Here is a 17,171-nt window from a genome sequence, read left to right as displayed (position 1 = left end):
GTCGACCCACCTAACTTGTACACTTGGCGAATGGGTAAAAAGTTCTTCTACCTTGCCCGATTTAGGTTTTCTTGTGGATGTGATAATCACTCCCAAAAAAGTGATGAAAACATAAGAGTTTGTCACATAAACTGCAACAAATGAATGCAACAGTTTCACAGTAGCACAGTTCTCCCTCTGCTGTGTCAAAACATATGTTTTTAACGATTTCAAATTTTTCCGTGTGTAGACCGTCAAATCCTGCATATGTCCAAGCACTTCTGAACATGCCCTGGAATTTTGGAGATCGAAGTTGATTATGTGTGAGTGCCTGAACTTTGATAATTGTGTGAAAGGAAAAAATTAAACTTTTCACTCGAGGGAAGACTTGAACCAAGGACCTCTCATTCCGTAGCTGCTCACGGTAACCACGGGACCACGGCGCTCCTGAGCTCGTATTGTCCTTGATGTTGCCTATGTTGCGCGTGGACTACTCGGTTTGTATATTTTGCTTATTTTTTCATAGTTCCACACAACTTTTTCCTGTTTTCTCGATTGATCTGTGTTCAGTTTTTCAAGGCCTATCCACTGTGCCAACTTATAACTAAATCTGAGGGGGGTGCGATGGGGAGGTTCCCTTGTGAGCAACTTCACTGGCGCATTCTGGCTGAGGTGCTGCACAACCGTAAACCAAGGGTTTTCTTCGGCCTATTGTGCTCAGTGGAAAGTGCTCCTGGCCAATGGACCATCTCACAGTATCAGCAAGGTTCCACTGCCTAGACATGAACATATAACTGCAGCAGGTCAGCAAAGCCTGCAAAGGCCAAACAAAGCAGCTATGCCTGCATTAAACTAAGCAGGCTCACAGGAGCCCTTAGCAAAAGGGGGGGGGGGGGGGGGGAGGACCAACCAACCCTCTGTGTCCCAGAACTGAATGGCACCCACAGATGTTCCCACCACCTGTGCTATGCTCACTGTATAATTTGATCTGTCGTACAGAGATGCCGACCAACCAGGAGACTTGTTTGCCAGGGATAGGGAGGAGGAGATCTGATGGAGGTGGAGTAACTCCTCCCCCCCCCCCCTCTACACTGCGTCTAGCAGAAAGTGTCCCCCGGTCCTTGTCTGTCTCTGACTACCGGTCTCTGGTGGAGCGTCAGCCTGTAACTGGATTCCTTTTTGCTCAGCTTACGCTCACTTGTATTCGTGTTGTAAATTCTTTGGGCTGTCTCGCTCTTGCAGTCTGTGTTTGTCGTTGACCGTGCATTCGGCTCATTGCGCGCCAGTTCGGTTGACAATGTTTATCGCAGAAGCCGTGTGATGTGGTACTTCGTGATCATGCTAAGTGTTTTCATGGATGCTATCATCTCACTACGGGAGATATAACACTTCCTTCGCTATTTAATGTACATAACTCTAAATGGCTCCCAAAAACTATTTTAAAGAAACAAAATCCAGTATTTGTATTTTAAATATTCGCTACTGCTCACGCATGTGTTTTAATTTACAAACATTCTTGCTAGCTCTGCAAAATATAATACCCACTAATGAAGATTTCGTATTAATCATTCAGTTATTTTTTTCTGTTCGCCGATTTCTTTCTTTCAGTTACAGTGACATTACGTCCATCTGTGTAGTTGTACAAATTCCTTATATTAAACCTTGTTTGGTATATTTCAGTACATTTTTATTTTTCATAGTGTTTTTACCTTCTTATTAGCAGGAAATACAGAACTCGACAAAACAACTGTGTAGTCGACCTGGTCTGCAGTGTTTGCAGTACTGATATACGATCATTTACCTGTTTCTGGGTAACTGGCACGAGAATCGGGTCTGTGATTTTCACTTGTTCGTCGAAGGATTCCACTGTCTTGAAAGACTGGACTAGCTGTAGTTCTCAGTATTGAGTTCCTCTGTCCCTGTGATGAATCAGCATATTCTCTTATTGGGGTGACTTCTCTCCGCACTGTGCCTTGGGGCTCGCCACTATTAGCATTCACTATCTTCTCGTGGTTGTGTTGAGGATGTGGATTACCACCAGCACCATGTGGAAATCTTGGAAAATCTCCTGAAGCATATGGGTGGATGGATGGACTGAAGTTCTCTTCTGTAGCAGACTGTCTCACAGGAACATTTGACATAGGATTATGCCACTGCGATGGTCCATATGCACGAACACTACCATCATTCACTCGGTATACTGCACCTGCAACAAATTAATTTATCTAAAGTTCTCATACAACACCAATTTCAACACAGTAAAAAAGAATGGTTATTCTCTATGATCACTTCAAATACTATCATCCACCGCGGCGAGTGGCTGCGAGGTTTGAGATGCCTGGTCACGGATTGCGCGGCCCCTCCTGCAGGAGGTTTGAGTCCTCCCTCGGGCGCGCGCGTGTGTGTGTGTGTGTGTGTGTGTGTGTGTGTGTGTGTGTGTGTGTGTGTGTGTGTGTGTTTTCTTAGCATACGTTAGTTTAACTAGTGTAAGTCTAAGTACCTATGACCTCAACAGTGTCATCCCTTAGGAATTCAAACACATTTGAACATTTTTTAATGTCTTCCATGAAATCAATGTCCTGCTAAACCAAAGATTAATCAAAACATTATGTAACTAACTGAAATAATAAAATCCTTTGACGATAGATTGGGATTAAACAGGGCTCATTCCTTGAGAAACGATTAACCGCATTTGTTAAACAGGATAAAATAATGTGGTTTTACGGTTTTCAAAAATGGAAGATAAGTTACGAAAACGCACCCACAGTCATCTTGTAAATCGTGGTCTGGAGAGATATGTGCCTTGTAAGTGGGTGAAGGATGGAAAGGGCTTACCATGGTTTAATAACGAAATTCGGCGGATGCTGAGGAAGCAGAGGTTGTTGCACTCTAGGTTCGAAAGGGAACGCATAAATGACGACAAGCGAAAGTTATCTGAGATTCGTGCGTCTGTGAAAAGCTCTATGCGCGAAGCTATACAACACCTACCACCGTCACACCTTAGCTAAACATCTGACAGAAAACCTGAGAAAATTCTGGTTGTACGTAAAGTCGCTAAGCGGGTCTAAGGCTTCCCTTTGGCCCCTTGTTGGCCAGTCTTGTGTAGCAGAAGTTTTAAATTTCACGTTAAAAAAGTCATTCAGACAGGAGCATCGTACAAGCACACCCCCATTTGACCATCGGACAGACACCCTTATGGACGACATAGAAATAAGCGTACCTAGCGTAGAGTAGCAAGTGAAAGATTTGGAAAGAAATAAATCACCAAGTCCGGATGGAACCCCAGTTCGATTTTACAAAGAGTACTCTACGGCATTTTCACCTTAACTAGCCCGCATTTGTCGTGAATCTCTCGCCCAGCACCAAGTCCCAACAGACTGGAAAAGAGCGCAGGCAACTCCAGTATATAAGAAAGGTAAAAGAACGTACCCGAAAAATTACAGACCAATATCCCTAACTTCTGTTTGCTGCAGAATCCTTGAACACGTTCTCAGTTCGAATATATTAAAATTTCTTGAGGCTAAGAAGCTTATGTCCACGAATCAACATGGTTTTAGAAAGCATCTCTCTAGTGAAACTCAGGTTGCCCTTTTCTCACATGACGTACTGACAATTATGCATGAAGGGCAACAGGCAGATTCCGTGTTTCTAGATTGAGAGCATTTGACACAGTGCCCCATTGCAGGCTGTTAACGGAGGTATTAACGCTTGCAACAAACACCACTGACATAATTTGCCCTACTTTTGGTTTGTTAATGTAAATAGGCACTGTTCCATTTAAAAAAAGTGTATGTTTGCACAAAAACTACACTTTCTAAGTATTATTAGAATCTGTTTATTGGCTACAGATGGTTCAAATGGCTCTGAGCACTATGGGACTTAACATCTGAGGTCATCAGTCCCCTAGAACTACTGAAACCTAACTAACCTAAGGACATCACACACATCCACGCCCGAGGCAGGATTCGAACCTGCGACCGTAGCAGTCGCACCGTTCCGGCCTGAAGCGCCTGGAACCGCTCGGCCACCACGGCCGGCTTCCATCAGAACCTGGTGATTTATTTTTTTTTTTTTCAAATCTTTTAGTTGCTCCTCTACGCCAGGTATGCTTATTTCTTTGTCGTCCATATGCGAATCTGTCCGATGGTCAAATGACGATATCTTTTATGGTTCTACTGCAAGAACGATTTCTAGAAAGTGAAATGTAAAACTTCGGCTTTCATTTTGATGTGGACTGAATGGAAGCCTTACACTAGCTTAACGACTTTACGTCCGACCAGAATTTTCTCAGGTTCTCTGCCCGATCTTATGCTAGGGTATGACGGTGGTAGTAGTTGTATGCTTCACGAATAGATATTTTCACAGACGCACGAATCTCTACTAGCCTTCTCTTGTCGTCGTTTGTGCGTCCCCTTTTGAATCTAGAGTGCAGCAGCCTCTGCTTCCTTAGCATCTTACGAATTTCGTTATTAAACCATGGTGTGTCTTTTCCATTCTTCATCCACTTACTGGGCAAGTAACTCTCCAGACCACGACTTACAATTTGCTTAAACTTTGCCCATAATTCCTCTACATCCATCTTACTGGCACCAAGTGATGCCAATTCACTTTTTAAATAAGATGTTAATTACGGCTTATCTGCTCTATCTAGCAGAAACTCTCTCCTAGCCTACATGACTGATTTATTAACTTTTGTAATCATAGTTGCTATAATGACATCATGATCGCTAATCCCCGTCTCTATACTTACATTGTCGATAAGGTTCGTTGGTTGGTTTAAAAAGGGGGGGGGGGCAAACTGTGAGGTCATCGGTCCCTTGTTCCCGGTAAAATAATTACACAAGGGTAAGAAGAAAAGAAAGGAGACGTACAATACAATAACTGGAGAAAGCAAGAACGAGAAGAACGACAGAAGGATAACCAACACTGCTATGGACAAAGCAGGAGAAGAAAACCACAGAGAGAAGCAAGAAACAGGAAGAAGGGGTAAAAACAAGATAGCAGATGACCGTGGCTGGTCGACCATGAGAATAAAAAGGAAAAGCCAGCCACTCTGCAATACATTAAAACATCCACCCTAAAAGCATTAGAATGGAGAACACGAAAAGACGTAGGACATGCGCTAAAACTTATATAGAATGATAAAACCCACCGTCACGTATAAAAAGTAAAATTAAATTAGCCTATGAGGCGTTGTCAGCTAAAATTAATGGCAACGAGTCCGGTAACTGAACAATCCGCAGCAGGGCAGCCAAAGAAGGACAGCTCACCAAGATACGGGCCACTGTCAGCGGGCGCCGCACCGACAATGAGGTGAATCATCAAGGCGCAGGAGGTAGCCGTGTGTCACCCAAGCGTGGCCAAAGCGGAGCCGGCAGAGAACCACAGAGTACCTGCAAGAGGCCCGCATGAAGGACTGCCACACATTTGTAGTCTCCTTAATAATACGTAGTGTTTTGTGTGTGCTGAGGTTACGCCATTTCGTCTCCCAAAGCCGCAAAACCTTGCGGCGTCTGTACTGAACGCAGGTCAATTGCAGAGAAGCCGATCTCCATAAGCGGTTTCCGCGTAGCCTGTTTGGCCTGTCTGTCGGCAAGTTCATTGCCTCTGATTCCGACGTGACCTGGGTCCAGACAAACACCACTGAACGACCGGGCTTTTCCACCGCACAGATGGACTCCTGGATGGTTGCTACCAAAGGATGACGAAGGTAGCACTGGTTGATAGCTTGTAGGCTGCTCAAGGAGTCTGTACACAGAAGAAACTACTCCCCAGGGCTTGAACGGCACAAGATATAGCCACCAGCTCGGCAGTGAAAACACTGCAGCCATCGGACAAGGAATGTTGTTCAGTACGTCCACCATGGATATACGCGAAGCCGACGTGACCATCAGCCATCGAGCGGTCGGTGTAAACCACTTTGTGGCCTCGGTACTTGTGAAAAATCAAGAGGAAGTGGCAGCGTAGAGCAGGGGGGTTAACTGAGTCCCTAGGGCCATGTGTAAGGTCCAGGCAAATCTGCGGCCTAGTTGTACACCAAGGAGGTGTATGTGAATGGAATTCAAGTATAGGTAGTAAAGGCAACGACTCCAGTTCAGAAAGAAGGGATCGGACAAGAACTGCAATTGGAAGCCCTGACCTGGGCCGCCTATGCAGAAGATGAACCGCCGTGGGTAGGAAAAGGAGACGGTGATTCGGATGCGCAGGAGAACTACGAACGTGTTCAATGTAACAGGCGAGCAGTTGTGCACGCCTAACCTGCAATGAAGGGACTCCGGCTTCCGCAAAGACGCTGGTCACCGGACTCGTCCTGAAAGCTCCTGTCGCTAGGCGAACGCCCCAGTGGTGCACGGGGTCGAGTAGACGCAACGCTGAGGGCGCTGCCGAACCATAAACCAGACTCCCATGGTCAAGGCAGGATTGAACAAGGGCTCCGTAGAGCTGCAGCAGCGTAGAGCGATCTGCACCTCAATTGGTGTTGCTCGGGCAGCGGAGGGCATTGAGTTGCTGCCAGCCTTTCCGCTTAAGCTGACGAAGGTGAGGAAGCCAAGTCAATCGGGCGTCGAAATCCAGTTCTAACAATCGATACATCTCCACTACAATGAGTGGATCGTCATTAAGTAAAGTTCTGGTTCCGGATAAACGGTACGGCGCCGACAGAAAGATTCTGCTGGCACCAACATACACTGCGTGTAAGGACCACGAACGTACGGTTCGAGAAATTAGGGTCCTTTGGGAGGCATACAGACAGTCGACGTTCCTTTGATCTATTTGCAAGTGGAGCAGCGGGAAATGGTAAGTACAGGGTATCCTCTGCCACGCACCTTACGGTGGCTTGCAGAGTATCTATGTAGATCTAGATCATCTTGTAATTCCGTCATATAATTTTTCAGATGCTTAAATTTCAAATCCACTGTAAGAAAAAGCAATAAGCTCCCATTTTGAAGTTGAAAACTTCTCAGTACTGGAAGGTAATTTAAATGCTTTTTTTCTTCATATAAAAGTAGTTAAGTTTAGCTTGAGCGCTTGCAACATTGTAGCTGTTACTATTTGCATCCAGGTTGTTGCATGCTCTTCACATATCTGGAAGTCATGCTGGCCCAATAAAGTTTCTATTGAGTTTCGCTTTGTATACACATTCTCTTTTGTACATGTTGCGGCAGAAACTATAACCTGTTTTAAACTGCTTATCATTTTTTAACATGGCTAACTGAAGAGTTGATGTTGGTGCCAGAGCGTAGTGCAGTTCAAAGCATTACCATACAGCACGAGTCATGGGCGAAACCAACATTTTGCGTTCACAGTTCAAACGTATTTCGAGTATGGTGGTAGTACCATATGAACGCTGCGTTTGTTTCGGCAAAATGTTGACGTTTGTCGTAAACGTCAAGTCCCGTTTCAAAAGTCGAAGAAAAGATGGGTTCAGCAGTTCAGAATAACAGTATCTGCAGTCAATTAGTTACCACCAGGTACACCAACGGTTTGCCTCTTTGACGACAATGGAACAGTAACAGCTGTTTTCAGCTACGTCCAGCGCGATCAGTTTGTTGGCATTCACAAGTCCTTAATGTCTCGATCAGACCCCTGCGACGGATGTTGCATCTGCATATCAATTTCCATCCCTGCAAGCTCCAAGTGGTGCAACAATTACTGCCCAAAGATCGGCAAGCACGTCACATGTTCCGTTCACAGCTTCTGGAGATGACCAACACTTAACCGGATTTTCTCAACAACTGCATGATGACTGACGTGCTCCATTTCCACTTATCGGGCAATGTGAGCAGATAAAACTGGGCGCTGACCAATCCTCATCAAACGCACCAAAGGACCAGTTGAGAGTCAGAAACTTACTGTGGGGTGTGGCGTGTCTGCACAGGGTCCATACTTTTTAAGAGTGACTCAAATTGCACTGCCACAATAGCATCAGATCGATATTTTATTATGTAATGCAGGAAAAGCGTTTTAAGGATAGCCATATGCAATCGTCGTAACAGGGTGGCGCATCCGCTCACTGAGGTAGAATGTCAAGGACAGTCTTACGTGGAATGATTCCTCAGAGTCCTGTTCCCCACTTTGGTGACAATTGGAACCCTGTTCGCCCGATTCATGAATTTGTGACTTTCCTGTGAAGTTTTCTGAACTCCAACGTGTATGCCAACAGGTATCTAGGACTTGAAAAACAATATTCACACCGAAATCGAGGCCGAAACATGGAACATTCTTCGCAAGGTGGTTGTGAGTGTGAGTGCTCGTGATGCAGATTGCATCACTAACAGTGATCCACCCCTCAAGCACATTAGTTGGTGATTGACGGTGCCCTCCGCCACACACCGTTGGGTGGCTTGCGGAGTATAAATGTAGATGTAAATGTAGATGTAGAACCGCAAGGTCATCGGTCTCTCGATCGAGGGGTAGTTCATCTGGAGTTATAACCTGATAACGGAAGTACGTAGGAGCGTTAAAGTCGAGTGAAGGGAGTACTGATGCCACGGCTGAAAAATAATTTACGGAGATATATATGGGTCGGGTCGGTACGTACGACAGAGAAGACGAGGGGTCTGCCAGGTCTCATTCATAGCGAGAGAAACCCAACCACACAACAGACCCCCCTCAACCCGATGAAGGGCAAAGAAAGTTAGAAAGCAAAGAATGCCTTCCAGTTCGCAGATTCCGAACAGTAAAAACGAGCATACTAAAAAAAAATTTAGGAAATCTGTTGGACTGCCAATAAAAAACGAGATGAGAGAAATACACCGATGTGACAAAAGTCGTGTGGTACTTCTTAATATCGTGTCGGCCCTCCTTTTGCACGAACTTACCTCTCAATTATGTCAAATAAATGTTCGAGGGGGTTCATTTCGGGTGATCTGAATGGCCAAAACATTCGTTCGAACTATCCAGAGAGTTCTTCAAACCAATCGTGAACATTTGTGGCCTAGTGACATGGCACATTTTCATCCATAAAAATTTCGTTGCTGTTTGGGAACATGACGACCATAAATGGCTGAAAACAGTCTCCAAGTAGCCGAAGATCCAGATGATCCAGTTCATTCTATACAAACACAGTTCACACCATTATGGAGGCATCACCAAGTTGCACAATACCTTGTTGACGGCTCAGATCCATTGATTCGAGGGGTCTGCGCCACACTGTAAACCTACCATCAGCTCTTACCAACTGAAATCGAGACTCGTCTGACGAAGACACGGTTTTTCAGTGACGTATGGTCAAACCGATATGGTCACGACCCCAGTAGAGGCGCTGCAGGCTATGTTGCGGTGTTAGGAAAGGCACTTGCATCGGTCGTCTGCTGCCATAGCTAATTAACGCCGAACTTCGCTACACTGTCGAAGCAGATACGTTCGTCGTACGTCTCACATTGATATCTACGGTTACTTCACGCAGTGTTGCTTGTCTGTTAGTACTCACATCATTATGCAAACGCTAGTGCTCTCGGTTGTTAAGTGAAGGCCGTCGGCCACTTCGTTGACTGATTTATCGTGTAACCGAAGTTTAACAAATTTTTTAAGCACTCGTGTGGATGACCTCACACTTTTCGTTATTTAGGGTCAACTTCCAATTTTCGCACCACTCAGATATCTTTCCTAAATCGCTTTGCAATTTGTTTTGATCTTCTGATGACTTTATTAGTCGATAAACGAGAGCGTCATCTGCAAACAACCTAAGACGGTTGCTCAGATTGTCTCCCAAATCGTTTGTATAAATTTGGAACAGCAAAGGGCCTATAGCAATACCTTGGGGAACGCCAGAAATCACTTCTGTTTTACTCGACGACCTTCAGTCAATCACCACGAACTGCGACCTCTCTGACAGGAAATCACAAATCCAGTCACATAACAGAGACGATATTCAGTAAGCACGCAATTTCACTACAAGTCGCTGGTGTGGTACCAGTGCCAAAAGCCTTCCGGAAATCCAGAAATACGGAATCGATCTGAAATCCCCCGTCAATAGCACTCAACACTTTATGCGAATAAAGAGCTAGTTGTGTTGCACAAGAACAATTTTTTCTAAATCCATCTTGACTGTGTGTCAATACGCCGTTTTCCTCAAGGTAATTCATAATGTTCGAACACAATATACATTCCAAAATCCTGCTTCATATCGACGTTAATGATATGGACCTGTAATTAAGTGGATTAATCCTACTACCTTTCTTGAATATTGGTATGACCTGCGCTACTTTCCAGTCTTTGGGTGCGGATCTTTCGTCGAGCAAACGGTTGTATATGAATGTAAAGTATGGACCTAAAGCATCAGCATACTCCGAAAGGAACCTAATTGGTATACAGTCTGGAACAGAAGACTTTCTTTTACTAAATGATTTAAGTTGCTTCACTACTCCGAGGATATTTACTTCCACGTTACTCATGTTGGCAGCTGCTCTTGATTCGAATTCTGGAATATTTGCTTCGTCTTCTTTTGTGAAGGCATTTCGGAAGACTGTGTTTAGTAACTCTGCTTTGGCAGCACTATCTTCGATGGTATCACCATTGCTATTGCGCAGAGAAGACACTGGATTGTTTCTTGTCGCTAACACACTTCACATACAACCAGAATCTCTCTGGATTTTCTGCCAGGTTTCGAGACAAAGTTTCGTTGCGGAAAAATGGTTCAAACATCTCGCATTGAAGTCCGCGTTATATTTCGAGCTTCTGTAGAAGATCGCCAGTCTTGGGGACTCTGCGTCTGTTTAAATTTGGCATGTTTGTTTCGTTGTTTCTGCAACAGTGTTCTGGGGGTTGGGTTGTTTGGGAAGGAGACGAGACAGCGAGGTCATCGGTCTCATCGGATTAGGGAAGGACTGGGAAGGAAGTCGGCCGTGCCCTTTCACAGGAACCATCCCGGCATTTGCCTGGAGCGATTTAGGGAAATCACGGAAAACCTAAATCAGGATGGCCGGACGCGGGATTGAACCGTCGTCCTCCCGAATGTGAGTCCAGTGTTTAACCACTACGCCACCTCGCTCGATCAACGGTGTTCTAACCCGTTTTGTGTACCAAGGAGGATCATCTCCGTCGTTTGTTAATTTATTTGGTTTAAATCTCTCAAATGCTGTTGATACTATTTCTTTGATTTCAAGTCACATCTGGTTTACCTTATATTATTAATTTGGACGGAGTGAGATTGTCGCTCAGGAAGGCGCCAAGTGAATTTTTATCTGCTTTTTTGAATAAGTATATTTTCGTTTAATTTTTGAGGATTTGGAGGGTTACAATATTCAATCTCGATACGACAACCCTGTGGTCACTAATCCCTGTATCCGTTTTGATGGTCGTTATTAATTCAGGATTATTTGTTACTAAGAGATCAAGTGTGTTTTCACAATCGTTTACTATTCGCGTGAGCTCATGAACTAAATTGTCGAAATAATTTTCAGAGAATACGTTTAGCACAATTTAGGACGATATTTTATGCGTACCTCCGGAATTAAACATGTATTTTCACCAATATATCGAGGGTAAATTAAAGTCACCACCAACAATAATCATATGAGTCGGGGTTCTGTTTGAAATCAAACTCAAGTTTTCTTTGAACGTTTTAGCATCTGTATCATCTGAATTGGGAGGTCGCTAAATGATCTAATTATTATTTTATTCAAGTTGCCTACAATGACCTCTGACCATACTAACTCACAGGAACTATCTACTTCAATTTCGCGACAAGATGAACTACTTATAACAGCAACAAACATGCCACCGCCAACCATGTTTAGCCTATCCTTTCGGAACACCGTTACGTTCTTCGCAAAAATTTCGGCTGAGCTAACCTCCGGATTTAGCCAGCTTTCAGTGCCTGTAATGATTTGAGCATCAGTGCTTTCTATTAGTGCTTGGAGCTCCGGTACTTTCCCAACACAGCTACAACAATTTACAACTGTTATACCGATGGTTCCTGTATCTACGTTCTTCCTGTGTTCGGCCTACTCCCTTTGTGACTGAAGCCCTTCTTGTGTTTTCCCGAGACCCTCTAACCTAAAAAACCGCCCAGTCCACGCCACACAGCGGTTGCTACCTGTGTAGCCGCCTCCTGCATATAGTGGACACCTGACCCATTCACCGGAACCCAAAACCCAACCACTCAAGTCGAGGGATCTGCAGCCTACACGGTCGCAGAACCGTCTGAGCCTCTGTTTCAGACCCTCCACTCGGTTCTGTACCAGAGGTCCGCAATCGGTCCTGTCGACTATGCTGCAAATGATCAGCTCTGCTTTCGTGTTGCAAGTAAGACTGGCAGCCTTTACCACTTCTGTTAGCCTCTCGAAACCAGAGAGAATCTCTTCTGATCCAAAGTGACACACATCAGTGTTAACGACGTGAGCAACCACCTGCAGTTGGCAGCACCCTGTGCTCTTCATGGCATCCGGGAGGACCCTTTCCATATCTGGGATGACTCCACCCGATGTGCATACTGAGTGCACATTGGTTTTCTTTCCCTTCTTGGTTGCTGTGTATCTAAGGGGGCTCCATAACGCGTCTAACGTTGGAGCTCCCTACTATCAATAATCTCACCCTCTGTGATTGTCCGTATCTTGCAGGCTGAGATGTTTCCTCTGAAACGAGAGAGGCGACAGCATGTGGCTCAGCGACAGTGTCAGCCACAGACAGCACCTGGAACCTGTTTGTCAGGCACACCGGGGAGGCCTTACGTGCGGTAGCCTGGGAAGTCTTTCGCCACCTGCTACGGCCCGGGGCGACCTCTCACTCGACCACAGGTGAGGGGTCAATCTCAGTGCGAGCAGTAACTGGGTTGGCCACCGGTGAGGACCGATCGGAGGACTCAGACGTGCTGAATGTCCGTTGGATCCCCATGGCCGGCCCACAACTGTGGCGAATATCGACTGCAGCCTGAAGCTGTGTAACCGAAGCCATCACAGCCTGAAGCTGAGAGCGAAGTGTCACCAACTCTGCTCGCATCCACACACAACAATCGCAGTCCCTGTCCAAACTAAAGGGCATGGAAAAATAAACTATACAGGTAAACAGACTATGGGCACGTGCAGCGCAACTCTACTGTAGACCCTGGCGAAAACGCAGGAAATGTGTCTAATAAATTAGATTAATACGCAGAGATTCAGAAACATAACTACCGAAACACTCAGGTGAAACTAAATAATTCACCCCTGCTTAGGACTTGTAATATGTCACAAAATCAGTTTACTTTCCAACGCAAACGAAAACGCGAGAACTGTGGCTATTAGATATTAAATTAACACGCAGAAACTCAAGAAACTAAACTATTAAACCACACAGATGATGATATAAAAGTCGCTCCTGGTTAGGAACCCGTATAAGTCACAATACCGGTTACTTCCCTGTTGCTCCTTGTGTCTCAGTCTGCTACTGCTGCCTCAATGGAACAGATTTCAAAAGATCACAGGAGCAACTGAGACTTTACAACCTTAAAATAGATCAGTCCTAATTAGTAGCCTGGTTGTGAATCAAGTGGCAGTGCACAAGAAATCACAGAGAGTACTTTCTATAGAGGACAGGCAGAGGGCCTAGCAGAGTGGTATCGGGGATCGGAGGGGTGGGGGTGGGGGGGGGGGGACTCGTATACAAAAATGCAATACGCAATACGTTTGATTATGAGGGAACTGTCGAATGACGATTGCATAGGTGACCAGGAGAGGAACCGAAGAGAGAAGGAGGAGGAGGAGATTAGTGTTTAACGTCCCATCGACAACGAGGTCATTAGAGACGGAGCGCAAGCTCGGGTTAGGGAAGGACGGGGAAGGAAATCGGCCGTGCCCTTTCAAAGGAACCATCCCGGCATTTGCCTGAAAGGATTTAGAAAAATCACTGAAAACCTAAATCAGGATGGCCGGAGACGGGATTGAACCGTCGTCCTTCGGAATGCGAGTCCAGTGTACTAACCACTGCGCCACCTCGCTCGGTGTCCGAAGAGAGAAGACCACCACTTTGTCAAAGAGACCAGTCCAGAAAGTCAGTTGCACGTCGCAACAATGGAATGGGTCTAACAATTCCGAATCTAAAGGTGCTGCAAAGCCATAACCCAGACAAGCATAGTCCAGTCGGGATGATACCAGGGCCCGGTAAATACAGAGAAGAGGAGCATGATCTGCACCCCAAGATGTTTCGGCATGGAAGCAGATAGCTTTAAGTTTCTGTATGCAGCTAGTCTTTGGTTGATGAATATGGGGCACCCAAGTCAGCTTTTTATGGAAAAGGAGGCCGTGAAAGGGGGACTGTGCAACAACATTCAAGGGCTGGATATCTAAGAAAGGTTCTGAATCAGTATGAACCACGGTACGACGACAGAATTTCGTGATTCATGTTATTGTAGGAGAGAACTGGAAACCATTGGAAAGTATCTAAGTTAGAGTGACCAGTGGCCTAACAGAGGTAAATAGGCCATTTATGACGACGAGAATGACACGCAGCTTAGAACCCTGTGAGACGACATTCTCTTGGATCTATGGAAAGCTGACTGAAGTACTAACTCTAACCCTGAACAACTGGTAGAATAAGAACTAGTGAATAAGACTCTGTATGGAGTCTTGACAGCCCCAGTCATGGATGATAAAAATGTGGTGACACCATGCAACGCTGTATGCCTTATGTGGGTCGAAAACGACCGTGATGAGGTTTGGCTTTAAATAAAGCCTGTCAGATTGCTGTTGATTATGGATGGTTGGTTGTGGATTGTTCCTCCCAGAGAACACACTGACAGGGGGACAAAAGGCCTGAGATTTGAAAAAAATTCAGAATAATCTGTAGGCAACCATCCTTTCAAACAGTTTGCATGCCACGTTGGTGGGATTAATGAATCGGTAGCTGTCGAGAGACGTTCGGTTTTCGAGTTACCTAAGGTTTGGGAAGATGCCATCTATCCATTACGAAGGCAGGACACCTTTGAACCAAATATGGTTCAAGATCTTGAGCAGATTAACATTTAAATTTGTAACATTTGATTGTGAACTGAATCATGGTCTGTGACCATGTTGAGAGAAGATCCTGAAGCAGTTCCCACTTATTGAAGGTTTTATTATACAATTCGGCTTAGTGAGGGACGAAACATGTAAGATCGCTTCAACTTGCCATTTCTGAATTATAAAGATAGCTAGGTAAGAAGAGGACACTGGTGCTGTCACACAGTGGATCGTAACGTGATCAGCAAGAAGCGACGCATCTCTACAAAGACCATCCTTAAGGACAAGACCCAGTACGAAAGACTATGGAGCTTGGCCCACACCTGGGAAAAAAAGGAAAAATTTCCTAGTGGGAGAGGTAGCGTCCAAGCACTTGGTTCAAATGGCTCTGAGCACTATAGGACTTAACTTCTGAAGTCATCAGTCCCCTAGAACTTAGAACTACTTAAACTTAACTAACCTAAGGGCATCACACACATCCATGCCCGAGGCAGGATTCGAGCCTGCGACCGTAGCGGTCGCGCGGTTCCAGACTGCAGCGGCTAGAACTGCTCGGCCACATCGGCCGACGTCCAAGCACTCCTTCTTACTATGCTTAAATAGATAGCACATAGTCATTAAGGGTGGCCTGTGAAGGACGCTGGTTGAGATGATGTAACGCTTTATGACGATCCTGAACAGCTGTAATGTCTTTGGTCCACTATGCCATTGGTCAGTGATGGACGGAACCTGTAGAAAAGGGGGATAGCAGATTCAGCGGCGCAGGTGACCGCGTCGATGTTTAGCGCAACAAAGGCATTCAACTTCCAGTTGACTCTCTGAAGCACTCATCGTGGAAATCTGTCCACAGGCGGTGGTAAGGAAGTGACAAGAGGACTGGAAACTGGTCACTGTTAGAAAGACACTAGGTTGGGGAAGTGTTCGTTAGGTCGACAGCTGAAAAGGAGCATGGGTGACACTGAAGTGGGTAGGAGTACATCACTGAGGAGACGCAGATCACGGTCGGTAGAATGCTGATCGCATAAGAAAGGACCTATCAGATGAAGTGGTGTTTCCCCACAGGGTATGGTAAACACTGAAACCCCCAAGAAGGATAAAATAGAGGGAAGTTGTTGAATTAAGGTGGTCAGTTCAATGTAAGTAAATGGTGTACCTGGAGGTAAATAAATGTAACAAATGATGATCGCTGAGGTTGTTTGGATCTGCACCACTATTGCTCCCAACGTGGTAGGAATGGGAACCCATTCACTGACGACATCGGAAAGAACAGACAACACACGCATATATAATTGAAGTAAGGTCTTATGGGAATGGGTAGCATACCTCGAGTAAGGAGAATAATGGACAAGGGACACTATATTAGTAGTGTGTGGATATACTGTTAATTTGGGTCTTACAGGAGGCGTGCTAGGGTATTCCGTGCAGTTGCGATGACCACTGTGTCCGGATGGCGCAGCGATCAGCACATTTGCCTAGTAAGCGGAAGACCCGGATTCGACTCCCAGACCAGTACAAATTTTCTACATTCCCCATCGATTTAAATCAATGACCACTATCAGCTATTGTTATTCATTCCTTTGTATCTCGATTAATTCTAGTGGCTGTGGGATCGTAACTGTGCGAGAGAACAGACACTACACATATAACTTCATAATCGTCAATTTTCTTCCAGTAATGGCTCAGAATCATTGTGCTGCATTTGATTGGCATTTAGATTAAATATTCGGAGTAATTTTCACTTAAGATTTGTCGTGGGTTTGGTACTTTTACGTTTTTTAGTCTTGAAAGGTCATTCACCACAGACGCAATAGCTAATTTCACTTTTTATGTTAGCCATAACTGGGCCATTGAATGCCAAGACTGTCACTAGTTCAGTGATAACATGATGTGCTTTAAAGAGAAGGCTGCATTACATGTTGGTTCAAACCTCGCTGAAGAGCTTTTACCTCTTATGTGACGGGGCTACAAGCATACAGATCAAAAATCAATAGGCAAGCTTAAGAAAACTATTACTGAACATGAAAATATTTTTTTATATTGTACAATTAAGCCCTATTTATTGCCTGCATTTTTATGATTCTAATGAGATTATATATGATCTAGGGGTTACGGAGTCAATGTAGCAAGAAGGTTTATGGTGGAGAAGTTATGATAGGAGTTCATTGCCGATTTTGGATGTGACTGCTTGTAGCCCTGTCATTGAAGAGGTAAAAAAAATCCTTTTGCCATAGAGAAAAAATTGGAGCAGAGTAAAGGTATTACAGACGTCTAGAAGTA

The 17,171-nt window shown here is 44.9% G+C and overlaps 1 protein-coding gene across 1 annotated transcript in view; it reads right to left on the bottom strand.

Annotated features, from left to right (window-relative positions):
- Positions 1–17,171, bottom strand: part of LOC124721645 — a 504,773-nt gene that overhangs the window by 206,073 nt on the left and 281,529 nt on the right. The window contains exon 3 of the mRNA XM_047246708.1: positions 1,781–2,185. Coding sequence (XP_047102664.1) covers positions 1,781–2,185 — 405 coding nt within the window. The remainder of the gene's footprint in view (positions 1–1,780; positions 2,186–17,171) is intronic.

The sequence above is a fragment of the Schistocerca piceifrons genome, chromosome X (genome assembly GCF_021461385.2).
Source record: "Schistocerca piceifrons isolate TAMUIC-IGC-003096 chromosome X, iqSchPice1.1, whole genome shotgun sequence".
Classification (NCBI taxonomy): domain Eukaryota; kingdom Metazoa; phylum Arthropoda; class Insecta; order Orthoptera; family Acrididae; genus Schistocerca; species Schistocerca piceifrons.
This window is presented reverse-complemented; position numbering and strand designations above follow the sequence as displayed.